This window comes from Rhinichthys klamathensis, unplaced genomic scaffold, assembly GCF_029890125.1.
Source record: "Rhinichthys klamathensis goyatoka isolate OS25496 unplaced genomic scaffold, OSU_Roscu_1.1 h1tg000196l_1, whole genome shotgun sequence".
In the NCBI taxonomy this organism is placed as follows: Eukaryota; Metazoa; Chordata; class Actinopteri; order Cypriniformes; family Leuciscidae; genus Rhinichthys; species Rhinichthys klamathensis.
The window spans coordinates 2,694,076-2,721,559 of NW_026606722.1; the positions used below are offsets into that span (position 1 = coordinate 2,694,076).

The following is a 27,484-nucleotide window of genomic DNA, read 5'->3' on the forward strand; positions in this document are numbered from 1 at the left end:
TAAATGAGAAAGTCACAAAATATCAAGAAAAAAAACAAAAGTTAACCAGTATTTCCAACAACTTGAAAATCGAAACGGGTCAAATTGACCCGCAACATAACACAAGGGTTAAGATTATAAGAATGTCATGTCATGTTAAAATGTACACCAATACTCCAAATGCACATACACTTAATCTAAAGAGCCCTTCGTCATTTTGAAAAATGACTTAAAAGACCACAAATCAGAACCAGCACTCAGAACCAGTCATGACAGCATTCTTTTAATTAGACATGTCACAAGCAGAGTTTGGGTCTTAGAACAATCAGAGTATCTGGCTACTTTAAATTTTGTATGATTATAAAGCACACTTTATGATTTGATGTTAAATACAAGGACTTCCACCTACCCTATACACTTAAAAACAGACAGAAGCAAAAGAGTGTGTATAAAGCAATAATGGTTTCCTATGGGTTGAGTTCACATTATACGGATTGATTTGTAAAAAACAAATTAACAACATTGTTTTGTGTGCGATCACATACTGCAAACTTAGCTATTATAAAATAACTCACACTCACCTTTTTGAAGCTTGATGGTTGTAAAAAACTCAATATAAAAGATTAAGAATGGTGTTGTACGATGACACTCAATTGTGTACGAGATTCAGCGATGATTTCCTCTCATTTAACCTTTAGAATGAGAATTTTAAAGACGGTTGCCACTCCCTAAGGGAAGGTACATGAGTCATGCAACAAACATTTGCATTGTGAAACATGATCTTGTTTAAGGGACATGGTGTGACACTGTGTACATTTGTGTCACAGGTCGGGAGGGCCGACTCAGTCTACACCCTCCCTTTAGCCAGTACCACTGAGGAGCAGACCAGAAACCAAGCAGAACAACGAGATGAAAATTGAACAGACTTTATTGACTTAAAATAATTTGTAAATCCTAATTTAAAACTTCTTTCTCAGTATCCAATGGCTGCAGGGGAATGCCACTCCTCAACGGCGGCGCGTACCTTGAAGGCTGCAGGGGTATTGACTGGACAGCAGGTAAGTACTCTAAGCACGGTTGACTCTTCTCAGTCTCTCAGGTGCCAAAGGCTTACTCTCCGTACGGTTAACTCTTCTCAGTCTCTCAGGTGCCCAAGGCTTACTCTCCGTACGGTTAACTCTTCTCAGTCTCTCAGGTGCCCAAGGCTTACGGCTGTGAAGGGGGCGTCGACTAGACAACCGTTACGTACCCTGAGTACGGTTGGTTCTTCCCCGTATATCAGGTGCAGAAGGCTCAGACTTCACATTCACTTAATCTCTTCCGCAGAAAACTCCAAACTGTAACACAAGACCGATGGGCACGTGACAGAATTCTGTACATTAAGCATGCAGCAACTTCACCTCAACCACACACGGTGGGGCACCGCATTAACACACGTCACTCTCATCCACTCCGTGAAATTTAGGGCCATGGCCCACCTCCTCGCTCTGAACAGTGGGGGCGGTAAGACGGAAGAATTTAGCGACATCAATCATGCATCACAACAGCTGTCTTCTCATTCAGACGTCTGGACTCCTTTTCCCTATGCCACTCCTCCTCATATACAATATCTTCATGTGAGAATCACATTCAATACAGCCAATAGAAGGTTGGTACTCATCTTCACCCAGTGAGTAGACTCGATGATACTGGGTATACAACTTCGCCCTCTGCCTCTCTGTTCTTCGCCTTCAATTCTTTGTAGCAGATCCCTTTCCGCAGATCGATCTCACCAGCCGATTCGTCCCACGGGAATCTCTCAGCCCATCTTGACAGGGACCAGAATAAGGGTGCAACAATAACCCAACACTGCAACCCCCCCACCCCTGCTGCGCGCTGCTGCACGCTGCTGCACGCTGCTGCACTCGCGTTCCCCGTCTGCTCGCACCGTGCTGCTGCCCCGTACTGCTCTCCTTCTCCGTCTCTCAAAACTTTGTTTTTATCTGGTTCTCAAGGCTGCGTGTCCCAATCATCAAACGGCCGCTTAATCCGCTGCACCTGCTGTCACTCTGCCATCAGCTGCTGTTGTTACTATGGTAGCGACGCATCCGAGGCTGGCTTGGTGTTCGGTTGAAATCGCTCCGGGTGGAAACATCCCTCCGCAGACTGTTTAGTTCCATCTCCATTTCGTCACCTCGTGACATTTGCATATGAATATGTGCAGATAGACAGTAGGCTTGTTCGACTTCATGCAGCTCTGCGCAGACCGATCGGCGGCAGACTTGAAGCAGTGCATGCCGGTTAGAAATTTTGTCCGACTTGATACAGCGCCGACGCCACGTGACTGTGACGTATGCCATCAAAGTACCGCGAGAGCGATTCGAGAGTAGCCGGAGAACTCAGCCAGCGCAGCTTCTGAAGAGCGGCTGCTCTGGGCTGCACGAGCTCTGATGACGACACAGCTGTTCCACGATTGGCCGGATTCACCGCATGACAACGATCACGTGCGTTTCGTGTTTATTCGGTTTATTCTCACACCTTTAGTTCCACTAAAGCTCACAAATCAGTTTTTTTTATAACAGTAAACACTCTTTTCATGTAGTCGCGATGTATTGTGTTATGTTTATCAAAATAAAACTGATTAAAAAACGTTGATTCCACTTCATTGATAGTAGCTGTAGGCTTATGTTGAACTTTATTCTTGTTCAAACAAACGCTGTATGAAGCAGTACATAAAGTATTGAATGAAAATGTCTCTGAAACATCTGTGTATTTGGCAAATATTGCATTTATTTCACTTCAGCTGTGGTAAAGTCAGTGGCGGTTCTACATTGAATTACACCCTGGGCGAGACCCCCTTCGAGCTCACAGTTAAACACAGAATCTTGTTCAAAAAGTAGGCCTAATACACAATGAAATCTATTCACCAAGTTAATAACATTAAAGATGATGGTCAAATTTTAAAGGAGTGTGTTTTATGTTATCTAATAACATGTAGCCTACACGTTCAAATAAACTTTTGACAAAAAAAAGGTTTTATAAAAAGATAAACCTCACATATTTCAGCCTTTAAATCATCTTTATAAAAAGAATGGGTCAATAAAGATAAATTCCTGACATTTATAATGCACAGTAGCTTATTTTTTATTATTAATAGTAAAATTCGGTCCGATTTTCCCATGGCTGTCGTTGCTATACAACCATGCACTGCGCTCTCCACAACGACAAAGAAGTTTTAGGATTTCCACCACAGAAAAACGCTTGCTGTAGCTCTGCTAAAAGATTTATTTACGGAGAAGAGAAAAACACCCACGTGTTTGGGTGCACCCCCATACTGAAAAGATTAAAAATGTTCATCTCGCTGCTCCTGGAAAAAATGAGCGCGTCGCTTCAATTATGAGCGCGCTTCCCGTGCGCCTACATTTGAAATAACGACCTCGAGTGCGCAAAAGACGCGATATGTGAACGGCCCCTTGGTGAGCTACCTCCAATCTGGAGACCCCCTTGACATAGCTTCTGTGCACGGCACCTTCTCAGCAAGCAGGGGCGCCATTGCCAATAATTGAATTGAAATGATAGAAAATAGAAAACCTTCGCGGCGCAGAGGATTTTTTTAACTGCTCGTGCCGCCCCCCATGTGACATGAAAAAATGCCGCCCCAGGCGACTGCCCGGTTCGCCCGTGCCTAAAACCGCTACTGGGTAAAGTATACAAACACCACGTGAGCGGTCACTACAGGAACCAGAAAGTGTCCGACTTCACGTCTCCGTTTGCAGCTCCTCCCCGCCTGCACGCGGCTACTCTCGCCGATCAGTTACATCCAGCCGCAGCCGATGTCGAACACACCTAATATGGCAAAAAGTAGGATCGTGGATACTCTTCTTCAGTCAGAGAGAGACTGAGTTGGATTCAAAGAACAATGTAGGCTTTATTAGCATGGATACAACGAAAACTTCTTTTAAAACTCATTTAACCCATTACACTATTTGAACAGTGTGTGGTTTGTTTATTAGTTTGTGAGACAAAATATTATCACTCTGAAGAACGTCTGTCTTCTTTACGGTTATGCTGCATATAAAGGCACAAGGGTGAAGATGAAAGGTTAATATGTTATTTAGTAATATCCACAAGGTAATCCACATGAAGACAAGCAGGCAAACACAACCATAAAGGAGACTGGGCAAAGCTGACAAATCAAATCAGTAACTATTTTGATAACTAGTGCAAACTGAGTCCAAACATGGTGATATTGTGACAGTCTTCTTATCATAGTAAAGATTTATGTTGGCTTAAGAAAGACATACTGTTGTACTATTAAAACTTAATGTGTTGGCTTGTCATTAACACATATTATATAATGCTTAACATATCATATACAGTATATTCACATAGATATAAATATGAGATAATGTGCTTGTTAATGTTTACAAATGAACATTACATGTTGATTGATTAACAGATCATTATTTAAAGGGGTCATGAATTGAAAAAAAAAAAATTTTCCTTGAGCTTTTGACATATAAGAGGTCATCATACTAGAATATCCTGTAAGTTTCAGAACTGAAACTCACCACAGACAGGTGTTTCTCTGCACGGCGGAGGTTGATGTGGATGCCCTTAGTGGAAAGGGTGCGAGAAAATCGATAGATCTTCAGCAAGATTTTGCACTGTGACACCACGATAAGCAAGACTGGAATTAGCACGAAGCAGGCGAAGGAGCAGATCACATAAACAGCATCTGTCATGGATGTGTGGTAACGACGCCAGGCCACAGTGCAGGAGATGCCATATGGTTCAGGCACATACTCGCCCCAGCCAAACAGCGGGAAGGAGGACCAAACAGCAGCAATTATCCATGTAGCTACACACACCAGATGGATGTTGGCTCCCTCTAGCCATGTAGCTGGAGATACAGAGAAGTTAATATTGGTAAATTCATCATAAATGAGTTGATTTACTTAATTAGACCTTAGAAATCTGATTGGTTGACATGAAATGGTATACCATTGTGATGTATTTCAGAGTGAAATTATCAAATAAGAAAAAAACAGGACGGGACTTGATTTTATCCATTGGTTGTTGATTGGATTATGAAAACTTAGCATTGTATACATAGATGGAGGTCGCTCTGAATGCCAAAAATTACCAGTTACATGATAAATTAACTGACCTTGAAGTTGAACCGTTTTTTTTTTTTTTCTTAATTGCTTACACACAATTTCTAAAACTATGGCTACTTTTCTCAAAACCACGTGCAAAAAATGCACACAACATGTAAAACATCTCACATCACATGCAGAAGTGAACACATCATTCAAAACTGTTGTAACCCTTCTAAAAATTGTGTTTTTACATCTCTACACACAAATGATTAGCCAAATACACACCAAACTACACACAGATGTGAAAAATGTAAAACACTACTATTTTTGTGTCTTTTGCTTGTCCAGTGTGCAGTGGAGTGCACAGGAGTTTGTCATAGCACTCACATATGCACAAATACACTGTATGTACAGTATGCATGCACAATTGATGAACTTTACTGTTATTGAACTGAACTGAATCAACACTGAACTGACGTGAGCTGAATAATGGCACTATTGGCTTGATGTAGAGCTGCTTTACAGCAGAATTTAAATTTGTTACTGTTGTGAAGCTGCCTTGCAACAATCAGTATTGTATAAAGTGTTATATAAAGGTGACTATGCATATTCAGTACATATTTATAAAATAATCAGAAATGCAAATGTGTAACATTTATTTGTTTTTCAAAATGATAATTTTTGGATTTGCAGGTGATCGAATTAGGTGTATTTACACTATAAACAGAAATGCAAGGGGTTAAAATAATTTATTTGTTACTCAAAACATTGAGTTTTTTTTGTGGCAATTTAAAGTGGCAATTTAAATGGCAATTTTCCAAAATGAAACACTAGAGCTGTTAGTTTTGAATGATGTGTCTAATGAAGAGAACTGTTTTAGACTAGAACCATTAAGGGTAACACTTTACAATAAGGTTCCATTAGTAGTTAATGATTAGTTAACATGAACTAACCATGAACAACATCTCTGTTCAGCATTAGTTATTAAAATTTGTTAACGTTAACTCACACATATACTAATGCATCATTTGACATTAACAACACGGTTAGTTAACATTAGTTAATGCATTAGTTAACATTGACTAACCATGAACAACATCTCTGTTCAGCATTAGTTAATATTTGTTAACGTGAACTCACACATGTACTAATGCATCAATTGACATCAACAGCACGGTTAGTTAACATTAGTTAACACATTAGTGAACATGAACTAACCATGAACAGTGCCTGTAAATAGCTTTACTGTTTTGTAAGGTTCACTTACTGTACATATTTACATTAGTTTACGTAGCAGTTGACACACACTAAGTATGAACATTTCTAACTCACCATGTTACCCTAAATGTAAAAATACTGTTGTGTACCTTATCAACACTCTTTTATATATATATATAAGGTATTGATTTGTTGGTAAACATAATTCTACAGCGGAAAAATATGTTGTTCATGTTTATACGCACTTTACTATCATTACTTGCATTCAAATAAGTATTTATTAATGGATTGAGTGAAAAGTGTACACTATTTCAACATTAACTGTGTTACTAACATGACTCTTTATTAACATTAATAAAGCATTTATTAATGGAATTTATAACCTTATTGTAAAGTGTACACTATTCAACATTAAGATGTGTTACTAACATTTGTAGACTCTTTATTGACATGACTTACCATTAATATAGCATTTATTAATGGAATTTATAAACCTTATTGTAAAGTGTACACTATTTCAACTGATGTGTTACTAACATTTGTTTTCCGCTGTAGAATTATGTTTACCAACAAATCAATGCCTTATAAAAGAGTGTTGATAAGGTACTGTACGTCCTATGAATGTCTAGGGGTCAGAACGTAACAAAGTTTATGATTTTAAAAGAGCAATAGTCAGGGCCCTGCCACAGCACCACAACAACGAAGTTCTTTTTAACAATTTTATTCAAAAGTTAACAACAATTTACTTAGAGAGCAAATTGGGAAGGAAACAAAGACTTCAGGAGGGGGCAATGCCAAAATAACACACAAAAGTTGAATCTTCCTGGGGGAGTCAATTTCTTACTAAACCTCTAAAAGAAAATACAAACAAATAACAGAAACGTACACTCTCTCCCTTCCTGACCACAAACCAGGAGAAAACAGGGGATAGCAAAATAAAAATGGCGCCTACCTCCCTACAGTTCCCAGACAATAAACAAAGCAAATAATCAGATAAATAGCAGCTTAAATGATCAAGCAAAAAGGTATATACTGGGACGTCTCACAAATAAGCAACAGAGCGTGGCTCCAGTAAATTAACAATAAGCTGCAATAAAACAACAGTTCTCTAGGCCAAAACAACAGAAAGAGGCAACGTCAGCTAGATGACGCTATCTAATCCTAACCCTACCCCAGACCTAAACCTACCCGCGTCATCTAACTGACGCTAAAGGTAAAGCGTCAGTTGGATGACGCCCTAGGATCGTCATCTAACTGACGTTAAAGGGTACCCTAAAACGTCGGATGTTGACGTATGGTCAAAAGCGTCAGTCATATGACGTCTTGGGATGAGACTGTGTTATAGTTGCACAGATCCACAACAAGGAACACAAGAGCTCTCAACAACTGGGCCGGGCAGGACACAGACCATGCTCTGGAGAAAGGTTTTCTCTGAATGGTAGTTCTGCTGGCTTTTATGCTGCGTCCCTCCTGGTTGATAAGCAGGTTCAGCTGGAGGCGTAATCAGCTACCTGCCAGAGTGGAAAAGTGGGAGGAGCCAAAAGAGAGCAGGAGACACCAAAACAACAAAGAAAACACACAGATCACAGTACCATGTACTTCGCAAAAATATACGTCCTTGGACGTAACAGTACACAACAGTATTTTCACATTTAGGGTAACATGGTGAGTTAGAAATGTTCATACTTAGTGTGTGTCAACTGCTACGTAAACTAATGTAAATATGTACAGTAAGTTAACCTTACAAAACAGTAAAGCTATTTACAAGCACTGTTCATGGTTAGTTCATGTTCACTAATGCATAATGTTAACTAACCGTGCTGTTAATGTGAATTGATGCATTAGTACATGTGTGAGTTAACGTTAACAAATATTAACTAATGCTGAACAGAGATGTTGTTCATGGTTAGTTCATGTTCACTACTGCATTAACTAATGTTAACTAATGGAACCTTATTGTAAAGTGTTACCAATGAGGGTGAATGTTTTCAGTGGGCCACAAATACCACTTTTAATGTGGTTTAAATCCTCAAGACTTTGAATGCTAGGTTATCAATTTATATTTATGACCATCAGCAGTGGAAAGAAATGGTGGAGAATTCAAAAATCCATCAAGCAAGATCGCACAATGAAGGAATAAACAAAATAGTCTTTAATTCAAAACACAAATAAACAGGAGAATAACACAGAGAACACAACCCCGTAAATCTTGACTAAAACGGACACAGAACATAACAGGGTATAAGAAGATAATGATAAAATTAATGAGACAACAGGTGAACTGAATGAGGATGACAGAAAACTGACTTGTTAAAAGATTTTACTAAATAAATATTTTTTAACTAAAAAATGAACTATTTGTATGCGTTTTGGCTGTTCATTTACACGACAACAGTATGTGCGTTTGGCACCACTTCTCTGTGGATATTTACACGCGCGTACTAGTCTTTCTTTACAAAGTGACATCGCTAACTGATGGCCTGGTATACATAATACAGTGTTTTTATTCGTTTTTCGCGCATCCACGTGAACGGGGATCATTTTGATAATGTTGTCGTCTGTACAAAGAAAAAACCTTTCCGTTTTTAGTATATCATTGTCGTGTAAACACCCTAGGTCACACAAAGCATATTCCTGACAACTGTATGAATTGTATTCTAAACAATACAATGACTATTCATTAAAACGCTAAATCTCATTTATACGTTTTATTTCACTTTACTCACACTCTTACCATAAAAAGTCTTGATGTAACGGATGACACTGATGGCAGCTATGGTGAACATGCCACACAGGCCAAAGATGAAGCAGCCTAGGCCATAATACACACAGGTGGCATGACTTCCCAGCCATACGTGGCTAAAAGATGACAAGATTGACAGCGGGTAGAAGCAGATACAGCCAAGAAAGTCAACCACTGCCAAATTGACACAGAGCAGCTCTGAACCAACCATCTTCCCTCTGCGGCGAAAACAGATTACCAACACCACTCCATTGCCGAGTACGGACAGTATCACTGCAACAGCAAACAGAGAAGAGTATTACTCAGAAAGTCAGTCACATAAAATGAATATGTAATACTGTTTGCCATGAGATGGTGATATCAAATTAAACATACTACATACAAAACATGACCATTAACGTACAGTAGCTAATTGCCTATTGGTGAAAACTGTGAAAATACAACAATATCGAGTAAAGAACCAAAGCCACACAACATGTTATTCTTTTTGTGTGAGAAACATTTTGAATACATTCATACTGTGCATACATACACTCACCGGCCACTTTATTAGGTACCCCATGCTAGTAACGGGTTGGACCCCCTTTTGCCTTCAGAACTGCCTCAATTCTTCGTGGCATAGATTCAACAAGGTGCTGGAAGCATTCCTCAGGGAGTTTGGTCCATATTGACATGATGGCATCACACAGTTGCCGCAGATTTGTCGGCTGCACATCCATGATGCGAATCTCCCGTTCCACCACATCCCAAAGATGCTCTATTGGGTTGAGATCTGGTGACTGTGGAGGCCATTTTAGTACAGTGAACTCATTGTCATGTTCAAGAAACCAATTTGAAATGATTAGAGCTTTGTGACATGGTGGAAGTAGCCATCAGAGGATGGGTACATGGTGGCCATAAAGGGATGGACATGGTCAGAAACAATGCTCAGGTAGGCCGTGGCATTTAAACGATGCCCAATTGGCACTAAGGGGCCTAAAGTGTGCCAGGAAAACATCCCCCACACCATTACACCACCACCACCAGCCTGCACAGTGGTAACAAGGCATGATGGTTCCATGTTCTCATTCTGTTTACGCCAAATTCTGACTCTAACATCTGAATGTCTCAACAGAAATCGAGACTCATCAGACCAGGCAACATTTTTCCAGTCTTCAACTGTTCAATTTTGGTGAGCTCTTGCAAATTGTAGCCTCTTTTTCCTATTTGTAGTGGAGATGAGTGGTACCCGGTGGAGTCTTCTGCTGTTGTAGCCCATCCGCCTCAAGGTTGTGCGTGTTGTGGCTTCACAAATGCTTTGCTGCATGCCTCGGTTGTAACGAGTGGTTATTTCAGTCACTGTTGCCCTTCTATCAGCTCGAACCAGTCTGGCCATTCTCCTCTGACCTCTGGCATCAACAAGGCATTTCCGCCCACAGAACTGCCGCTCACTGGATGTTTTTTCTTTTTCGGACCATTCTCTGTAAACCCTAGAGATGGTTGTGCGTGAAAATCCCAGTAGATTAGCAGTTTCTGAAATACTCAGACCAGCCCTTCTGGAACCAACAATCATGCCACGTTCAAAGTCACTAAAATCAACTTTCTTCCCCATACTGATGCTCGGTTTGAACTGCAGGAGATTGTCTTGACCATGTCTACATGCCTAAATGCACTGAGTTGCCGCCATGTGATTGGCTGCTTAGAAATTAAGTGTTAACGAGCAGTTGGACAGGTGTACCTAATAAAGTGGCCGGTGAGTGTACATACATACATAAATGTCCGTTTATTTTTTTCTGTCAATAAAAATAAATAAAATGTAAAATAATGACTTGACAGAAAATAACCAGGAGATTTACACCAACACAAAACATTCCTTCATATTAACAGTGCATTGGGCCATACTTCTTTTAGAGGGTAAAGTCTTTTATAACTCATTTAACATGTACATCCCTGGTTGAGCACTGCCAAAATAGTGTACAATTAAACCCTTCCTTGAGTTTCTACCTTCACCATTCTGATATTAAGGACTCAGGATAGGGTTAACTGACCCAAACTGTACTGTGAAAGATTTCACAAATCAAAATGGTTAAGGTAAGCACTCAGGGAAGGGTTAAAATGTACTGTGAACGTTTTCACAAATCAGTTAAGCTCTCAGGGAAGAGTTAACTGACCATAACTGTAGGCTACTTTGAAAGTTTTCACAAAACAGAACAGTGAAGTTAAGCACTCAGGGAAGGGGTTAACTGACTAAAACTATATTGTAAAACCTTTTACAAATCACAGTAGTGAAGACACTCAGGGAAGGGTTAACTGACTAAAACTGTACTGTGAAATTGTTCACAAATCAGAATAGTGCTGTCAGGGACTCAGGGAAGTTACCATGGCATTTCTCTAATCAGTTACCATGGCATTTCATTTGATCAACACACCTATTACACCTGTCTTTTAGTTAATGATCATTGTATACTTAAGTTCCTGTGTTTCCTCAGTTCATTGGCGGCTATTATTTGTGTGTAGACTTGCTGTTGCACTGTGTTGGATTATCTGAGTTTATTCGTTTATTAAATACCTCTGGATTGGAGCTTTTGACTCATCTTCATCTTTGAACTTCTTATACTGTGACAGAATAGCTGAATTTGCAGCTGAGTTTACTGCTTTGGCCAGGAGAGGCCACTTCATGCTGGATTGGATAATGTAATTCTGCCTGCTCGCCGAGCGTTCTTGTTTAGATAACAAGATACATTAAGTAGGCCTCCCAGACATGTAAGGACTTGACTGGAGGGAGGCCATTGTTCGATGTCTGGAGAGGCTCTACCCCCGATCCATACTCCCTGTGGATCCAGTGCCCAGCCAGAAACCCACCGACATTGAGGAGCAGCAGCACGTGCCCACCGCAGACGGAGAGAATGGCTCAGCCACGATGTTGGAGCCCGCGCTAGGAGGAGCGATCGAGCCTGATATCACACCGGAGCCTGAGTGGAACCCGTCTGACCAGGTGTGCGACCCAGCTGTCCCATCCATTGCCGGGGCATTGAAGGTTTGGATAGGAGCCCCATCCACCCGCCCCTCACTGAGAGTGAGTTTCTGGACTATCATTTGAATCTAACCCTTTATCAGCCTGATTATTCTGTTTTGGATTCACTAGTCCCACCCAGCCTCCCTCTCTCACCTCCTCTTCTAAATATTCCTGTGGATATTTGTCTTGCCAGTTCTTTGTCTCAGCCTTCTTCTCAGACCCCAACCAGGTCTACTGCCCCACTCGAGTTGTCTCCCATCAGTCCCGACGTACCACCAACGTCACTGTCACCTCCTCCCTCCCTCGACGTCAGAAGTGACCATCAGGCATTCGGCTGAGCTGAGCTCCCGCGGGCCGTCGACTCCACCTGGGTTGGACATCACGTCACCTTCACCACGGACCTGCGGGCCGTCTGCTTCTCTTCCGTCCTCCATCCCTACGGCTCCAACTCGCTCCGTCCTCCCTCAGGCTCCGCCTCCGCCCTCGGTCGCTCCAGATCCACCTCAATCCCACAGGATCCCTGCTTCCATGTCGGCGGGTCGGCGCTGCTTCTTGGGACTTCTGCGTCACTTCTCTCCATTGGCTCTCCATCTGCACTCTGGGATCCACCTCCAACGTCGCCGTCACCTTGGTTCGTCTCCATGGCGCCACCGGGACTCTCTCCACCCTCCAGCAACGCTGCCGTGGGGCACTACCTGGTTGGGCATCATCCGGTCTCCATCCACACAAACCATCTATTCACCCTGGGTTACTTCCACCTCCTGTTCCTCCCTGGTCTCTCATGGCTGTACACCCTCCTTCTTCCAGCCCTTCGCCTGTTCCTCATCCGCCTCCAAAAACGCCTCCTATTCCTCACCACAGCACGAGGCTGCGTTTTCTCGGGGGCATAACCATAACCATAACCATAAGTGACGCCATAACCATGTTCAAGGCCCAGAAACATAGTGAAGACATCATTAAAATAGTCCATGTGACTACAGTGGTTCAACCTTAACGTTATATAGCGACAAGACTCCTTTTTGTGCAAAAAAAAACAAACAAAAATAACGACTTCATTCAACAATTTCTTCTCTTCTGTGTCAGTCTCTGACGCTGCTCACGTGAGCATCACGACGCATGCGTGCGCTGTTGACGCAGGAGTCGGCCAATACTGAGCCGGCGTTCTGATGTAGAAACCGGAAGCGCTGCACTGTGTGTTTACAAAGTGACCAGCATCAGAGACTGGGAAGAGAAGAAATTGTTGAAAAAAGTCGCTATTTTCCTTTTTTTGGGGGGGGAAAGCTCTCGAATTTAAATGTAAAATATCTTCATTTGTGTTCCGAAGATGAACGAAGGTCTTACAGGTTTATAACGACATGAGGGTGAGTAATTAATGACATACATTTTATTTTTGGTTGGAACTAACCCTTCTAACCAAGGGATTAGAACAGTATTTAAAAAAATCAATAACCCCTGACAACATAAATAGCTGGCATTTCCATTTGTTGACATGACATGGTTAGATTCAGATGCTAAATATCATATATTAAGTTGGGTGTACACCTTAGAGATAATCACCATATTTATTATGCAACCATCATATTTAAAATTTGATATTAATCATAATTTAATAAAATATAATTTATTGTTACTACTGTAAATCTATATTAAATTATAATGGGATATCTTTCAATGCTTTCAGAATCTTTACTTTTTATAATAATGTATATACATATTTTGTTTGTCAAGATATTTATTGAACAAAAACAATTTCTTTTATTTATCAAAGTAAACAGAAGATAGTACAAACTTTGCTAAAGTGGTTGTTTTGAACAGGTATTAACTTCGATATCATTCAGAACTATTTTACTTAAAGTATTTGTATAAATAACATGTGCATTGTGCACTCAAGTCCTTGTTGGACTGTTTGAATGAGCTTGTTTGGCTGTCTAAAAAGTTTCTTCAACTTAATGAAAAAAGTCTGAAATTATAATATTTGGTCGTCCATGCTTTTATTACGTCAAGACTGGACTACTGCAAATGTCTCAGGGATCTGTCAACGTCAACTATGCCGTCTACAGCTGGTGCAGAATGCCGCAGCCACGCTTCTGACTGGCACTAAAAAAAGGGACTACATTACTCCAGTATTATCCTCTCTTCATTGGCTGCCGGTTCAGTACATGATCGATTATAAGATTTTATTCATGGTTTTTAAAGCATTGCATAACATGTCCCCAAACTACATTGCTGACCTTACATATCAGGTAGGACATTAAGATAAACTAACCAATTTTTGCTGGCTGTCCCTTATTCTAAAAAGAAGTCAAAGGTTGACCAAGCTTTTTCAGTTGTGGCTCCCAAGTTGTGGAACAGTCTTCCCTTTCATATCCGGCTATAGCTCAAACAATAGAAATGTTTAAGTCTCAGTTAAAAACGTATCTTTTTTAACTTAGCTTTTAGTTAAGGGTATTGTACATTGTACTTTAAACTTATTTTTTATCTATAGTTTTATTTATCTCTATACACTGATCTCATTATACAGTTGTGTGAGGGGTAGGCTATGTCTAAGAGTGTGTAGTCATGCCTTCATCTGAAAGGCTTGATAAATGTTTTTATATGTGTATGTTTTATTGTTTTTAGTTAACTGTGAAGCACTTTCGGCAACGTTGCTATAAAATATGCTATATAAATAAATAAAAGTTGAAGTTGCCTTTTGCCCCATGCTGGTGAGCCACCTCATTTATAAGATTTTTAAACAAAATAAACCACTTTTATGATTTATTTTCACACAAAATATGTTGCTCCATCAATGTTTAATACATACATATTTTTCTGCAATGCACTATGGGAGTACGGAGTAGTGAAAAGCAGATTTATTTTTAAGGTGTGACAAGCTAAAGAGTCACTATGACAGATAAAAAAAAAAAAACTAAAAAAAAAACAACACTGATTTCGGACAGCGGACAGGAGGACCGCGTTACCTGAATTCATAAATCACGAAGAATGACGATATTGCATGTCTACGACAGCGCATGGAGGATTTAAAGAAATTAAATAATTCCACAGATCCTCAATCAGTATCACGTTCAACTAAATCAATCTGACTGCTTTCGACCTCGTGTTCTATGCAGTTAGTTTAATGTAACCGATGATCAGCCGAATATGATTGAATATAGGCTAATTGTGAATCGAAGCCAAAATCATTGAATAAACATATTCGCTTAGTTCGCGAACAGGACACCCCTATGAAACGGACAGAATAAATAAGTAGCCTATAACAAAACATATCACACTCACCAATTGACATTATAACCAATCCAACCACAATATCAGCAGCTGGTGAAAGTTTAGAAGTAAAACTCTCTGAGTTGGAGTTTCCACGAAGCTCTTCATTTCTCGTTGAGTTCGAAAACATATTGTGTACGTGTAGCAGTCACGTTTCGTATTATTTTCCAAATGAATAAGGTTATAGCTGATCCTGCATGGAAACAGAAGAGATGCGGTTGTACGAGGATATGATATGACACGTCTCTGGTCTCGCGCTCCCTCACCAGTGAGCATCACCCTATGAGGCTTTCTTTCTTTCTTTCTTTCTTTCTTTCTTTCTTTCTTTCTTTCTTTCTTTCTTTCTTTCTTTCTTTCTTTCTTTCTTTCTTTCTTTCTTTCTCTCTTAAAAAATAAAATGCAGAACAATAATTCGTATTACAATTCTTGGAGTTCCACAAAGCTTAAAATACTGTAAAATATTCAATAGATTGTTGATATGTTTTCCGTTGTGGGTCTATAATTAGTGCAATAGTTCTCAAGCTAGCTTATGTGCATAAAGGTTAAACAATTCAATTATTTTGTTTGCCAAGGTTGTTTGCTGCAATCAAAGGGGCCGAATTTCTACAATATATATATGAAAGTGTCCGTTTCCACGCTGCATTATGTCTTGGTTTTAATTATTTTAGCATTTTAACTGTTAAAAGACTTTAATATAATGAATTTTAAGACATACTCAGCTGGACTCAACTTGAAAACCAATGTATTAGTGCAATTGTGCAAATAAAAGTAGAAATCCATTGACTATCACAAGACCATTGACTGTATAGTACTTTGAAAAAGTCTCAGACACGTTAGTATTTTCACAATTGTTTAAAAAAAAAATTAAGCCAGTTATCTGATCACAGAGATCAGATCTCACCATCATCGAGCCTGTGATTACACGACGAAACAGAAAAAAACTGAGACAGACTAAATTCAGAAGATCTGAGACAACATCTCCAAGACCACCCTTTGGGCCCTATCATACACCCAGCGCAGTGCAGCGTCAGGCGCAACGCAAGTGTTTTTTGCTAGTTTCAGCCTGACGCAGTTATCATTTTCACGTCCTGCGCCAAGTTGTTTAAATAGCAAATGCATTTGCGCCCATTTGTGCGCCCATGGGCTGCTGGTCTGAAAGCGAGGTGTGTTCAGGCGCATTGTTGGCGCGTTGCTATTTTGAGGCAGCTGATATAGACTGCGCTATTGACTTACTGAAACCTGGTCTAAAGTCAATGGCGTGCTATTTTTTTTTTGTTATTTAAAGAGCGCGTTAGTAATGTGCACCTGGAGGCTGGACCACAACACGCGTACACTCTGCTTATTACACACACAGTGATGTACAACAGCACACAAACATGCCAAATATTACAAATAAGAGGATTATGATGTAAATGTTTAATATTGTGTAAAAGATATATGGTGGAATGAATTCAGCTTGTCCTGTAGATGGTCTGCTCGTGCGCTTAAAGTCCCCATGAATTCAAAATTGACCATACTTACTTTATTTTCCTAAATTGATCGTTTTGTGGTGAACAGTTCATCCATGCAAGTCAATCCACAAAAAAAAAATTTTTTGTTGAAATTTCCCCTCCCCTCTGCATTGAAGGACCTTCCTCTGATGACGTAGGTTTGACGGTTTGGGCGTCTGCTTAACATCCGTAACCACGCCCCTCCAACTGACTGTAGACAGGCTGAATGAAAACACCTCCTTTTCTAGATCCAATCAGGTGCTAGTTGGAAAAAAAGCCACGCCCACTATTTTGCCTCATTTAGTATTCCGTTTCTCTCGGAAATACGTCACAGCACTGGAGAAAAGTCGTTTGCAACTTCCGGTTCACGGGGACTTTAAACAGATCCGTTTGCTCTCTGGAGATGCGTTCAGTTTTTCTGCTTGTAAATTCCGCCGTGTAAATAGGGAATCCGCCATGGCGAGCGCAACTGGCTTTTAAAGGGAATGGGAGATGAGACTCTGATTGGTTTATTGCACGTAAAGCCCAAACACACTCATTACTCATTAAGAGAATAGGGACAACCGTTTAGACCATGCCCTGGGTGCGCAGACCATTTCCCCCATTGTTAAACTAGCAAAAGTGGATTAAAAGTGCCCTAAGTGCACTTGCGCCGTTCCCTTTTAGACCATGTGCTTAGATCCTTAAAATAGGGCCCTTTGTGTTTAAAACAGCTTTTGATTTATAGGTAGGCCTACACTTGCACACAGTTTTTCAGGTAGCTTACAGGAAGGTTTCTTTAAAGCTGCCGTCGGCAACATTTTTTTGATCATATTCAGTGAAATCGACACTATAATCCGACAGAACAACATAAATAAAGTGGTTTTAGAAAAAAACCCGAGCTTCTAACTCCACCTGGAGCGTGTTATTTGTTTTGCAAAAATCCACAGCTCCCGGATCATCGGGTCCAATCAGCGCAGGGGGGTGTGAGATCTGACTGTCAATCACAGATCGGGCACACGCCACCCCTCGCGCACGTTACAATCACATGCACACGCCTGAAGTTCGCGGAAGTTCGCGCAGTAACGAAGAGTGATGGCGGAAAATCAAGTAAGCTCATTTAGAGTATAAATGACGTCAGCAATTGCAATCTATCAGTAGATTAGCCAGGACAGCATACCTCCAAATAATCCATGGTGTTGATGGATGCTGATGAGACGGGCGCGTTCACAGAAAATCATGTGCACACGCACTGACGAGCACGAACTCGGTGGGAGGGTATTCGTTGATAGTGGGGGAGGGGCATGAGAGTTGTAAACATTCAAAATTTTGCCTAAATCCACTCAATCTGCCAGACTTGCCGACTGCAGCTTTAACTTTAAAAAGGTTTCTAAGAGACATTGCCATAATTCTTCTTGATTTAGTCTGTCTCAGTTTTTTCTGTTTCTTCATGTAATCCCAGACAGACTCAATGAGAGTGAGATCATATCTCCGTGTGGAGCACCAGCTGTTTGTCAGGCTCCTTGTGCATACAAAAATCTCACTGGATTATTACAATTAATGGCAAGAGTTTGGAAATGCAAACTGATATTTCCTACTGACACTAAAGCAAAAGATACAAATAACTAGCCTTAAACCATTTTTTTGTGTGTGAAAACACTATTGTGTCTAAGACTTTTGCACAGTACTGTATGTATGCATGAATGGAAAGCAGTAATTGTATTCAAACATAAAGTTCCTGATAGCAATAGTGCACAACTGATCCACAGTTGAGCAGTGTGAGGAACCAGAGACTCAGGGAGGAATCAGCAGCCTGAATGAAGGAGGGTCTATTTCAGATGTATAAAATACAGACAAATAATATCATAAACTAGATAAAGCATTAGGAACTTTGCATGCTTTAAGATTAACTGCTGTCGGTGTGCTGTTTTTAATCCCAGTCAATCACATTGCCATGACTTGATAAATGGATCCTTCTCTACTTGAGGCAGACGGTGAAAGGCTATGAAGAAAAAACAAGTGAATGTATATGCAAAGCAAACATACACCATTTGCCCTTTAGCAATAAATAAAGGTGTCTTCAACAGGTTACATTAAAAAAAACAATAGTCATATATAATACCAAGTTGAAACCAATTGAGATGTCACTTAAATAGAAACTTAGGACTTAGATCCTTGGCTGTTATTCTAACAGAATCTTAATTACAATTATTTTAATTCAATATTAAAATCACTTTAAATGAAATGTTTGAATAAAATAATTATGTGATCTCAGACTATAATTTTAACAATAGATTCAAAATACATTTTCATTTTTTTTTTTATAATCATGGACAGCTAGATATATATGTTTACCATTATCTCGCATGATTATTATATTAAAAATGTGAACTGGTGAATCACTATTATTAAGATAGGCTACTTAGGATAAATTATAAAAAAACACATGTACTAAAAAATCAGCCACTAGTGCAATAAATTAATTACAAAAGATAAATCTACGAATAAATCAGCAATAGGCCATGGATAGATGTTGTCTGTCTGTCTGTATCTCCACTTGGAAATGGATATTTCCTCCCCCTCGAGAGAAGGTCACGGAGAGATAAAGATGCGCTGCTGCTTTATTTCCGCCTCACATGAACAGCACAACAAATACAATACAGTACAATACAATACAAAACAAAGCAGCACACTGTGATTCATTCGTTTTTGTACAAATAATAGAGAAAAGGTGCAATTGTGTTTAGTGAATGAAACATTGATTGCCCTCATTCATTGCTCAAGCCTTTTACAGATAGATTTGAGATTAGACTTTTTCTACCTGACAAAACGGAGACCTCTGGTGGTGCAAGGACACACTGCATTCGGGAATCTAAGGGACATTTTAACCAGTGGCGGATTTAGCAAATTGGGGGCCCAAAGCGAAGGTACGTATGGGGGCCCCCCATCCCATCTTTATGAGAACGGAAAAAAAAAATTACTGACTGAATGGTAGGAAAAGCTAATCTACGGGGAAGTAAAGGTTGGAGAGGAGAAAAAAAAAAACTTCCCCAAAAGAGAATAAGGTTTCAGATAATACCTGTCTTTGCCAAAATGCCAGGAAACCCAGCACTGTTTATTCTTTTTTTAAGATCAAATCAATATCAATATAACCAGCAAGACACATAGTTAGGGTAAACCCCCACAAACAGCCATATTAGCAAATATTGCCAAGATGAATAATTGACTTTGTATGAGGTTGCAATTGGCATTGCACATGAGATTGACATTTAAAACATTCTACAAACAAACATTTTTATAGGTTTATATTAGTTTATATATTTTATAATGTAATAATTTCACAGTTAATCTACAAATGAATGTAGAGACAACATAAAGACAGTATATTTTAAATACTTGTTTAATGGCATCTTTTTATGAATGAAGGTCATTATCACTGATACTAATACAGCTATTGATGTCTGGGTAAAAATGATTCTCTTACGAGAGTATCTCTCGTACTGCGTAATAGCTTTACGCTAGGGGAAAAACTCTTTTCCGCGAGATATTGAAGCCAAAAATTATCCTTTAATTTTTTATTAATGCAAAACGCTTTGCAGCAGCAAGCAAACATAGGCGAAACAGCTCGCGCGCCTATTGGTTGCTCTGCAGCAAATGCAGCAGCCTATCGAGAGAGACTCTGCGTGACGTAATGACCAATGGGGGCAATTCGCGCCCATATCGTCACGTCCCGCCAGAAGGGGCGTGGTCTCGCCCTATAAATATGCTCGTTAGGCTGATACAAGCTGATTTTTACCTCTTCAGCGAAGCACACGCATCGCTGGATCCGGAGTGAGAAGCCGCGCCGTCGAAGCAAGCCTTTCAGCGGGACGAGCTCTGGAGTCGCTGGCCTCGCCGCCTTCAACTGCCGTACCTGCTGCGCTTTCCGTCGTTATATATCCTTTTCATACTCTGTGTGTATTTACTCTGTTGAGAGTGTTTGTCAGCTTACTTCGCGACTCACACTTCTCTCACAAAAGAGCTGCGTCTTTTTAAAGATGCCTTCCTGTGGCTCGTGCCGCGCCCCGCTCAGCGATGGAGACCGGCACGTCATCTGTGTTTCCTGCCTGGGTGAGGATCACGCGGCTCTCGCGCTCGCTGAAGGCGGATGCCCTCATTGCGAGTTTTTGCCCATGGTGACTCTGAGGACTCGCCTGGCATCATTCTCCGAGCCTTCACCGCAGCCCGCCGTGGTGCCGCGCCGCAAGAAGCGCCGCGCCCAGCGCGCTCCCGAGCTCTCTCCAGCCCGCCAAAGCTCGCCGGTTCGCCCGCCAGCTTCGCCGGTTTCGCTCGAGTCGCTCACTGACGGACAACGGCCGCCGTCTGCCGCCGCGTCCATCCACGAGTTTGACGAACCCACCGAGGCGTGTTCTCTTCTGGCATCCGATAGCGAGGATTGGGCGAGCTCCGTGGACCTCCCCTCCGCTAGCGTTTCCCGCCAGACCACTGGTAAGAGAGCCGGCATTGAGACTGAGCTGATGCGTCTGCTCTCTCAGGCCGTGGATAGCATCGGCCTCGATTGGGAAGCGCCCGCGCAACCACCGCGCAACAGGCGAGCTCTGTGGACCTCCGCCTTCTGTCCGCGAGTCGTCAAGGAAACGGGCCAGCATTCTACCCCGCCCCCCAATGGGCGTGCGTCACCGGCAAATGAGAAAAGAGTGTGTTTTAGTCCCCGCCGAGGCCGGATTAATCTCCATTTCTCAAACATTTCTCAGCTCCTAGTTTGAGCGGCTGAAAATGTCATTATTGCAGCAATGAGCCTGTTGTATAACACGCACACCTGCATACAAACGCCGACACACACAAAACTGTGATGACACTCTCTTATCTGCTTGCGCTAGTGTAGTTCTCCCTGTGGCCCAGTGGCGGAACCTGAAGCTTTCACGCGGGAGACCCGTGTTCGATCCCGGCTCTCGCAGCAGATAAAAATTTAGTCTCGCTGCGGCCAGACTTCCACCGAAACTTTTCGCTCGTTCAGTTCCAGATAATGCGACTGTTCCAGTGTATTTTGCAGTAAACAAGCTGGTACCACGGCCCGCTTGCCTGCACATAAAGGCCGTTTCCATGGCGACCCAGAAAAATCATTGTATTTCTGGTTTTCCGGCCACAGCCGATGGTGTTATAAGTGTAATAAAATGCTCACAGCCCAGTGTTCATTTCTACACACAAACACAGCCCGCCACGGTACAGGGCTCGCACAATTGTGCATCAAATGTAGTGAATGTGCCCACAACCCAGTGCCCACATACACTACCACGGTTTCTGTAAAACGAAACCAACACAAGTCTTCCTAGCCTCCTAGGAAATTGACGGTGTTTCAGTCTCGCCGTGGCCAGACTTCCACTGAAATTTTCGCTCGTTCAGTTCCAGAAAATGTGACTGTTCCAGTGTATTTTGCAGTAAGCAAGCCAGTACCATGCCCGCTTGCCTGCACACTAATGCTGTTCCCACGGCGACCCAGATAAATCACATAAATGGTGTATTTTCTGATATTCCGGCCACAGCCGATGGTGTTATGAGTGTATTGAAAATGCCTACAACCCAGGGCTCATTTCTACACACAAACACAGCCCGCAAAAATGCAGGGCTCGCACAAACAATCCGGCCACGGCCGATGGTGTTATGAGTGTTGTAAGAATGCCCACCCAGTGCCCATTCCCACACCCAGACACAGCCCGCCACGGTGCAGGGCTAGCACAAATAAACTCGACTCAGGTCGATTGTGCAAACAATGTAGTAAACGCGCCCATGTCACCATGCCCGCTCACACTACATGCTGCGTGTCCCTTGGTTTCTGTAAAAACGAAACCAACACACATTCAGTCGGCCATGAACGACGGTGTTTTCAGTGTAATAAATGTGCCCGCAGCCCCGCGCCCACATTTTGTCACAGACACGCCGATTCCTACGGGATCTCCCCCGCTCGCTTTTTCTGCACTATCTGCCATAAAAAAGCTGAGCGCGGTCAGGCCGCCCGCTGTGATCAGCGCGCCCCCCGCCTCGAACGCTGTAAACACGGTGTTGTGTTCCCAGTATGCCCGGGCTCTCGAGTTGCCGTTTTGCCGCGACCAGAGCCCGGATTTCATTCTGCCCCTAGCTATTCATGCAGATGCGTGGTCAAAGCTTCCCGGGGTATCAGAATGGGTGCTGAACACTATAAAGAGAGGCTATTCGCTACAATTCGCTCGACGCCCACGCCGCTATACGGCGCGCGTCGAAACTACGGTGAAAAACGAAGTGTCTCATCTACTTCGTGCCGAGATAGCGAAACTACTGAGCAAAGGGGCTATAGAACCTTTATCTCAGGCTCAGAGCGAAGGGGGCCTATACAGCAGATATTTTCTGGTACCGAAAAAGGATGGGGGTCTCAGACCCATTTTAGATCTGCGACAGCTGAACAGAGCGCTTGTCAAACGCCAGTTCAGAATGCTTACGACCAGGAAAATCCTCGCGCAAGTGCGCCACGGGGACTGGTTTATGTCAATAGATCTGAAAGACGCCTATTTCCAGATACAAATAGCGTCCCATCACAGGCGATTTTTGAGATTCGCCTTCGAGGGCCAGGCATATCAATACACAGTCCTGCCGTTCGGCCTGTCCCTAGCACCTCGTACATTTACGAAGTGCATGGACGCGGCGCTCGCACCCCTGAGACTTCAGGGCATGCGAGTCCTGAACTACTTGGACGATTGGCTGATTCTAGCTCGATCACGATCGGAGCTCATAGAACACAGGGCCGCATTACTCGAGCACCTCGAGAAGCTGGGCCTCACAGTCAATTGGGCGAAGAGCTCACTGTCTCCCAGTCGGAAAATTTCCTTTCTGGGAACCGTGTTGGACTCGCTGTCCATGACAGCACGCCTGTCACCAGAGCGCGTACTGAGTATTCAGCGCGGCGTGAAATCCTTCCGCCACGGCGCGATAGTTCCGCTCAAAAGGTTTCAGAAAGTGCTGGGGCTGATGGCCTCAGCAGCCTCTGTACTCCAGTTGGGCTTGCTCCGCATGCGCCCACTGCAGATGTGGCTGAAAGCGCGGGTTCCACTCAGGGCATGGACAGCGGGTCTGTTTCGCCTCAGGGTCGACCTTCAGTGTGTTTCAGCTCTGGAACCTTGGAAAGTGACCGACTGGTATCAGTCAGGTGTGAGTCTGGGGACCGCTTCGAGTGTGAAGGTGGTGTCTACGGACGCCTCCACCTCGGGGTGGGGAGCGCTGCTCGAGGGCAGACCGCTAGCTGGCCTGTGGTCAGAACGGGAAAAGCTCCTTCACATAAACTGCTTGGAGATGATAGCAGTCGACAAAGCGCTACGGCTTTTTTGTCCCCAGATAACAGGCCACCACGTCTTAGTCCGGTCGGACAACATGTCAGTGGTGGCATACATAAATCGCCAGGGCGGCGTCAGGTCACGAAGCCTTCTCAGGCTGACGGAACGCCTTCTGGTCTGGGCTGAGCACAGCCTGCTCTCACTGAGAGCGGCGCACGTGCCTGGTCACCTGAATGTGGGACCAGACAGACTGTCCAGGAACAACGTTCCAGCAGGGGAATGGTCGCTGCACCCGCAGACGGTCCAGCTGCTGTGGAAAACGTTCGGCAGAGCTCAGGTGGACCTATTCGCGTCCCAAGAAAACGCTCATTGCCCGGAGTTTTTCTCGAAAAGCAAGGACGCGCTGGCTCATGTTTGGCCCCGCTGCCCCCTGTATGCTTTTCCTCCTGTCTCGCTCCTGCCTCAGGTGTTGGAACGAATCAGGGAAAACGGATGCCCAGTGCTGCTTGTAGCCCCGCTCTGGACGAACCAGACGTGGTTCCCTGCCCTGATGCAGCTGACCAGCACTGCCCCATGGCCTGTACCATTGAGGAGAGACCTCCTCTCTCAGGTGGAGGGCTCGATCTGGCACCCTCGCCCGGAGTTATGGTCCCTGCACGCATGGGCCATCAACGGGTACCCGCTAGCCTCCCAGAGGGAGTGTTAAACACGATCGCGCAGGCTAGAGCTCCGTCTACCAGGCGGCTCTACTCCTCGAAATGGTCTGTTTTCTCTACATGGTGTCAGGCCCAGAGCCTTTCACCTGTGGAGTGCGGGGTTGCGGAAGTGCTTTCCTTCCTTCAAGAGCTACTGGATAAGGGCAGGACCCCATCCACGCTCAAAGTATATGTGGCGGCCATAGCAACGTTTGCAAAACCGGTGTCTGGCCAGTCGCTTGGGAAAAACGACTTAGTCGTGCGTTTCCTTAGGGGAGCTCGGAGGCTGAACCCTCCAAGGCCCCCTTCAGTCCCGACGTGGGACCTTTCCACGGTCTTGGAGGCCATGAAAGGCGCCCCGTTCGAGCCAATCCAGCTGGTGGACATGAAACACCTGTCGTTCAAGACAGTGTTTCTCATGGCTCTCGCTTCAGTGAAGCGCATAGGGGACCTACAGGCGCTTTCAGTAAGCGCGTCGTGTATGGAGTTTGGGCCTAATGACTCAAAGGTCATTCTCAAACCGAAACACGGGTATGTCCCGAAATCCCTCAACACGCCGTTCAGGGCCCAGGTCATTTCCCTGTCTGCCCTTCCGGTTCTCAGTGAGGAGGAGGATGCAAGTCTCCTCTGCCCCGTCAGGGCATTGAGAGCTTATGTGGCACGCTCGTCTGTTTTCAGACAGACGGAGCAGCTTTTTGTTTTGTTCGGCGGGCGTTCCAAGGGACTCGCCGCCTCAAAACAGAGCCTATCCAGATGGATAGTGGATGCCATCGCGCTCGCTTACTCTGCGAAGGGCTTACAGTGCCCCTTGGGTGTCAGGGCGCATTCCACGAGAGGCGTGGCCTCTTCGTGGGCATGGTCTAGCGGGGTTTCCCTGCAAGATATCTGTACGGCCGCGGGCTGGGCCTCGCCGTCTACATTTATAAAATACTATAACCTGGAGGTACCCGCCTTACAAGCTAAGCTTTTGGCGGTCTAAATTCAGTGCTATCTGCCCCGCTCTGCGGCCCAGATGCTGAGTTTACTGCAGCCCCATGAGTGTTGACTCACGTATGGCCGCCCAGATCAGGCTGAATGCTTTCACCCTGGCTGCGCGTTTGATGGTCATATAATAGCCCCGCTGGGTGCTTTTTTATAGGGAATGACGCTTCCAGCCTCTCTTCCTTTACTCTATGTGAGTTTATGGTGATTATGCACTACATGAGCCCTGGGCTTCGGCCCCTGGGACTTTGGTGTTGGATCCCTTTACGCACGGCGTGTTGCATTGTGTTCCCCTAGCGTAAAGCTATTACGCAGTACGAGAGATACTCTCGTAAGAGAACGTACTCGGTTACTAACGTAACCTCGGTTCTCTCTAGAGAGGGAACGAGTACTGCGTATCTTGCCGTGCGTGGAATACGCTCTGGTTCGCTTCAGCGATAAAAACCAGCTTGTATCAGCCTAACGAGCATATTTATAGGGCGAGACCACGCCCCTTCTGGCGGGACGTGACGATATGGGCGCGAATTGCCCCCATTGGTCATTACGTCACGCAGAGTCTCTCTCGATAGGCTGCTGCATTTGCTGCAGAGCAACCAATAGGCGCGCGAGCTGTTTCGCCTATGTTTGCTTGCTGCTGCAAAGCGTTTTGCATTAATAAAAAATTAAAGGATAATTTTTGGCTTCAATATCTCGCGGAAAAGAGTTTTTCCCCTAGCGTAAAGCTATTACGCAGTACTCGTTCCCTCTCTAGAGAGAACCGAGGTTACGTTAGTAACCGAGTACGTTTCCCCCCCCTAATTTTAAACATTAATTATAGCAGCCATCCAACATTACAGTGTAATTGAAAGCCAAAAAATTTACATTTTGTTAGGCTTCAAAAAATATATAACAACTTTTAATTTACGTGAACTTAAAACAATCATCAGATAAACCCATAATAAATGTCATATTTACTTTTGCCCTTTCAGTATAACAGTAACGTTATAACTTACACGTTATCCTCAACTAGCGTCGCTTCACAGCTGCTGCTGTAGCGGCATGTGTCCCCAACAGTAGGCGTAAAAAAGTTTGTCATTTTTGGCAGCGTTGCCAAATACATATCGGCGTCTTTTGTCTTTTTTTCTTTTATTTGAGCCGCTTGGGTAACTTCGTTTCATTTTCGCGTTTAGACTCGTCTTGCTTCGTTGTGTACTTCCCAGTCATGTTTATCTTTCGCGGTTTCGCGCCGCGCGCCGTTCGGACTAGTCCATTTTATTGCGAAAGTAGGGGGTGTTATGTGTAGGGACAGATAACCATGAACTGGACATTTTAACTACTACTTTAACATTTCAACGTATTTCTTAAGAAAAATAATAAGTGTGCCATGTAATACGTGAGTAGGAACGAGTGAGAGCTAACAGATAAAATAAGTGCTAAATTGTCATTTATTAATACAATTAAACTATAGCTACTCCACCGTGATGAACCCCAAAGAAACTATAAGCTCCATTGGAACAGCAATACCAGTGTTTCTCACAGGATTTTAGGTAAAACTGTGGTAGGTGGACCTCTGTTTCTCTAGGGGGGTTCGGGGGCATGCCCCCCCCCCCCCCCCCCCCCCCCCCCCCGTAAGAAAATTTTGTGTTCTTTAATGTTAAATTCAGCAGTCTGGTGCACTTTGAGAGTTCAAAATTAAAAGCTCCAACCCATATTCAGGGTGCAAATTAAACAAAGAAAAATTCAAACCTCTTTTAGTTAGTGTCTGTCTACATTACACTA

The 27,484-nt window shown here is 43.2% G+C and overlaps 1 protein-coding gene across 1 annotated transcript in view; it reads right to left on the reverse strand.

Moving 5' to 3' along the window:
- Positions 1 to 15,456, reverse strand: part of opn8c (opsin 8, group member c) — a 123,379-nt gene extending 107,923 nt beyond the window's left edge. The window contains exons 1-3 of the mRNA XM_056262677.1: positions 15,293 to 15,456; positions 9,013 to 9,294; positions 4,530 to 4,861 (exon numbers count right to left, since the gene is read on the reverse strand). Of these exons, the coding sequence (XP_056118652.1) occupies positions 4,530 to 4,861; positions 9,013 to 9,294; positions 15,293 to 15,410 (732 nt within the window). The 5' untranslated portion in view covers positions 15,411 to 15,456. The remainder of the gene's footprint in view (positions 1 to 4,529; positions 4,862 to 9,012; positions 9,295 to 15,292) is intronic.
- Positions 15,457 to 27,484: the final 12,028 nt, after the last annotated feature.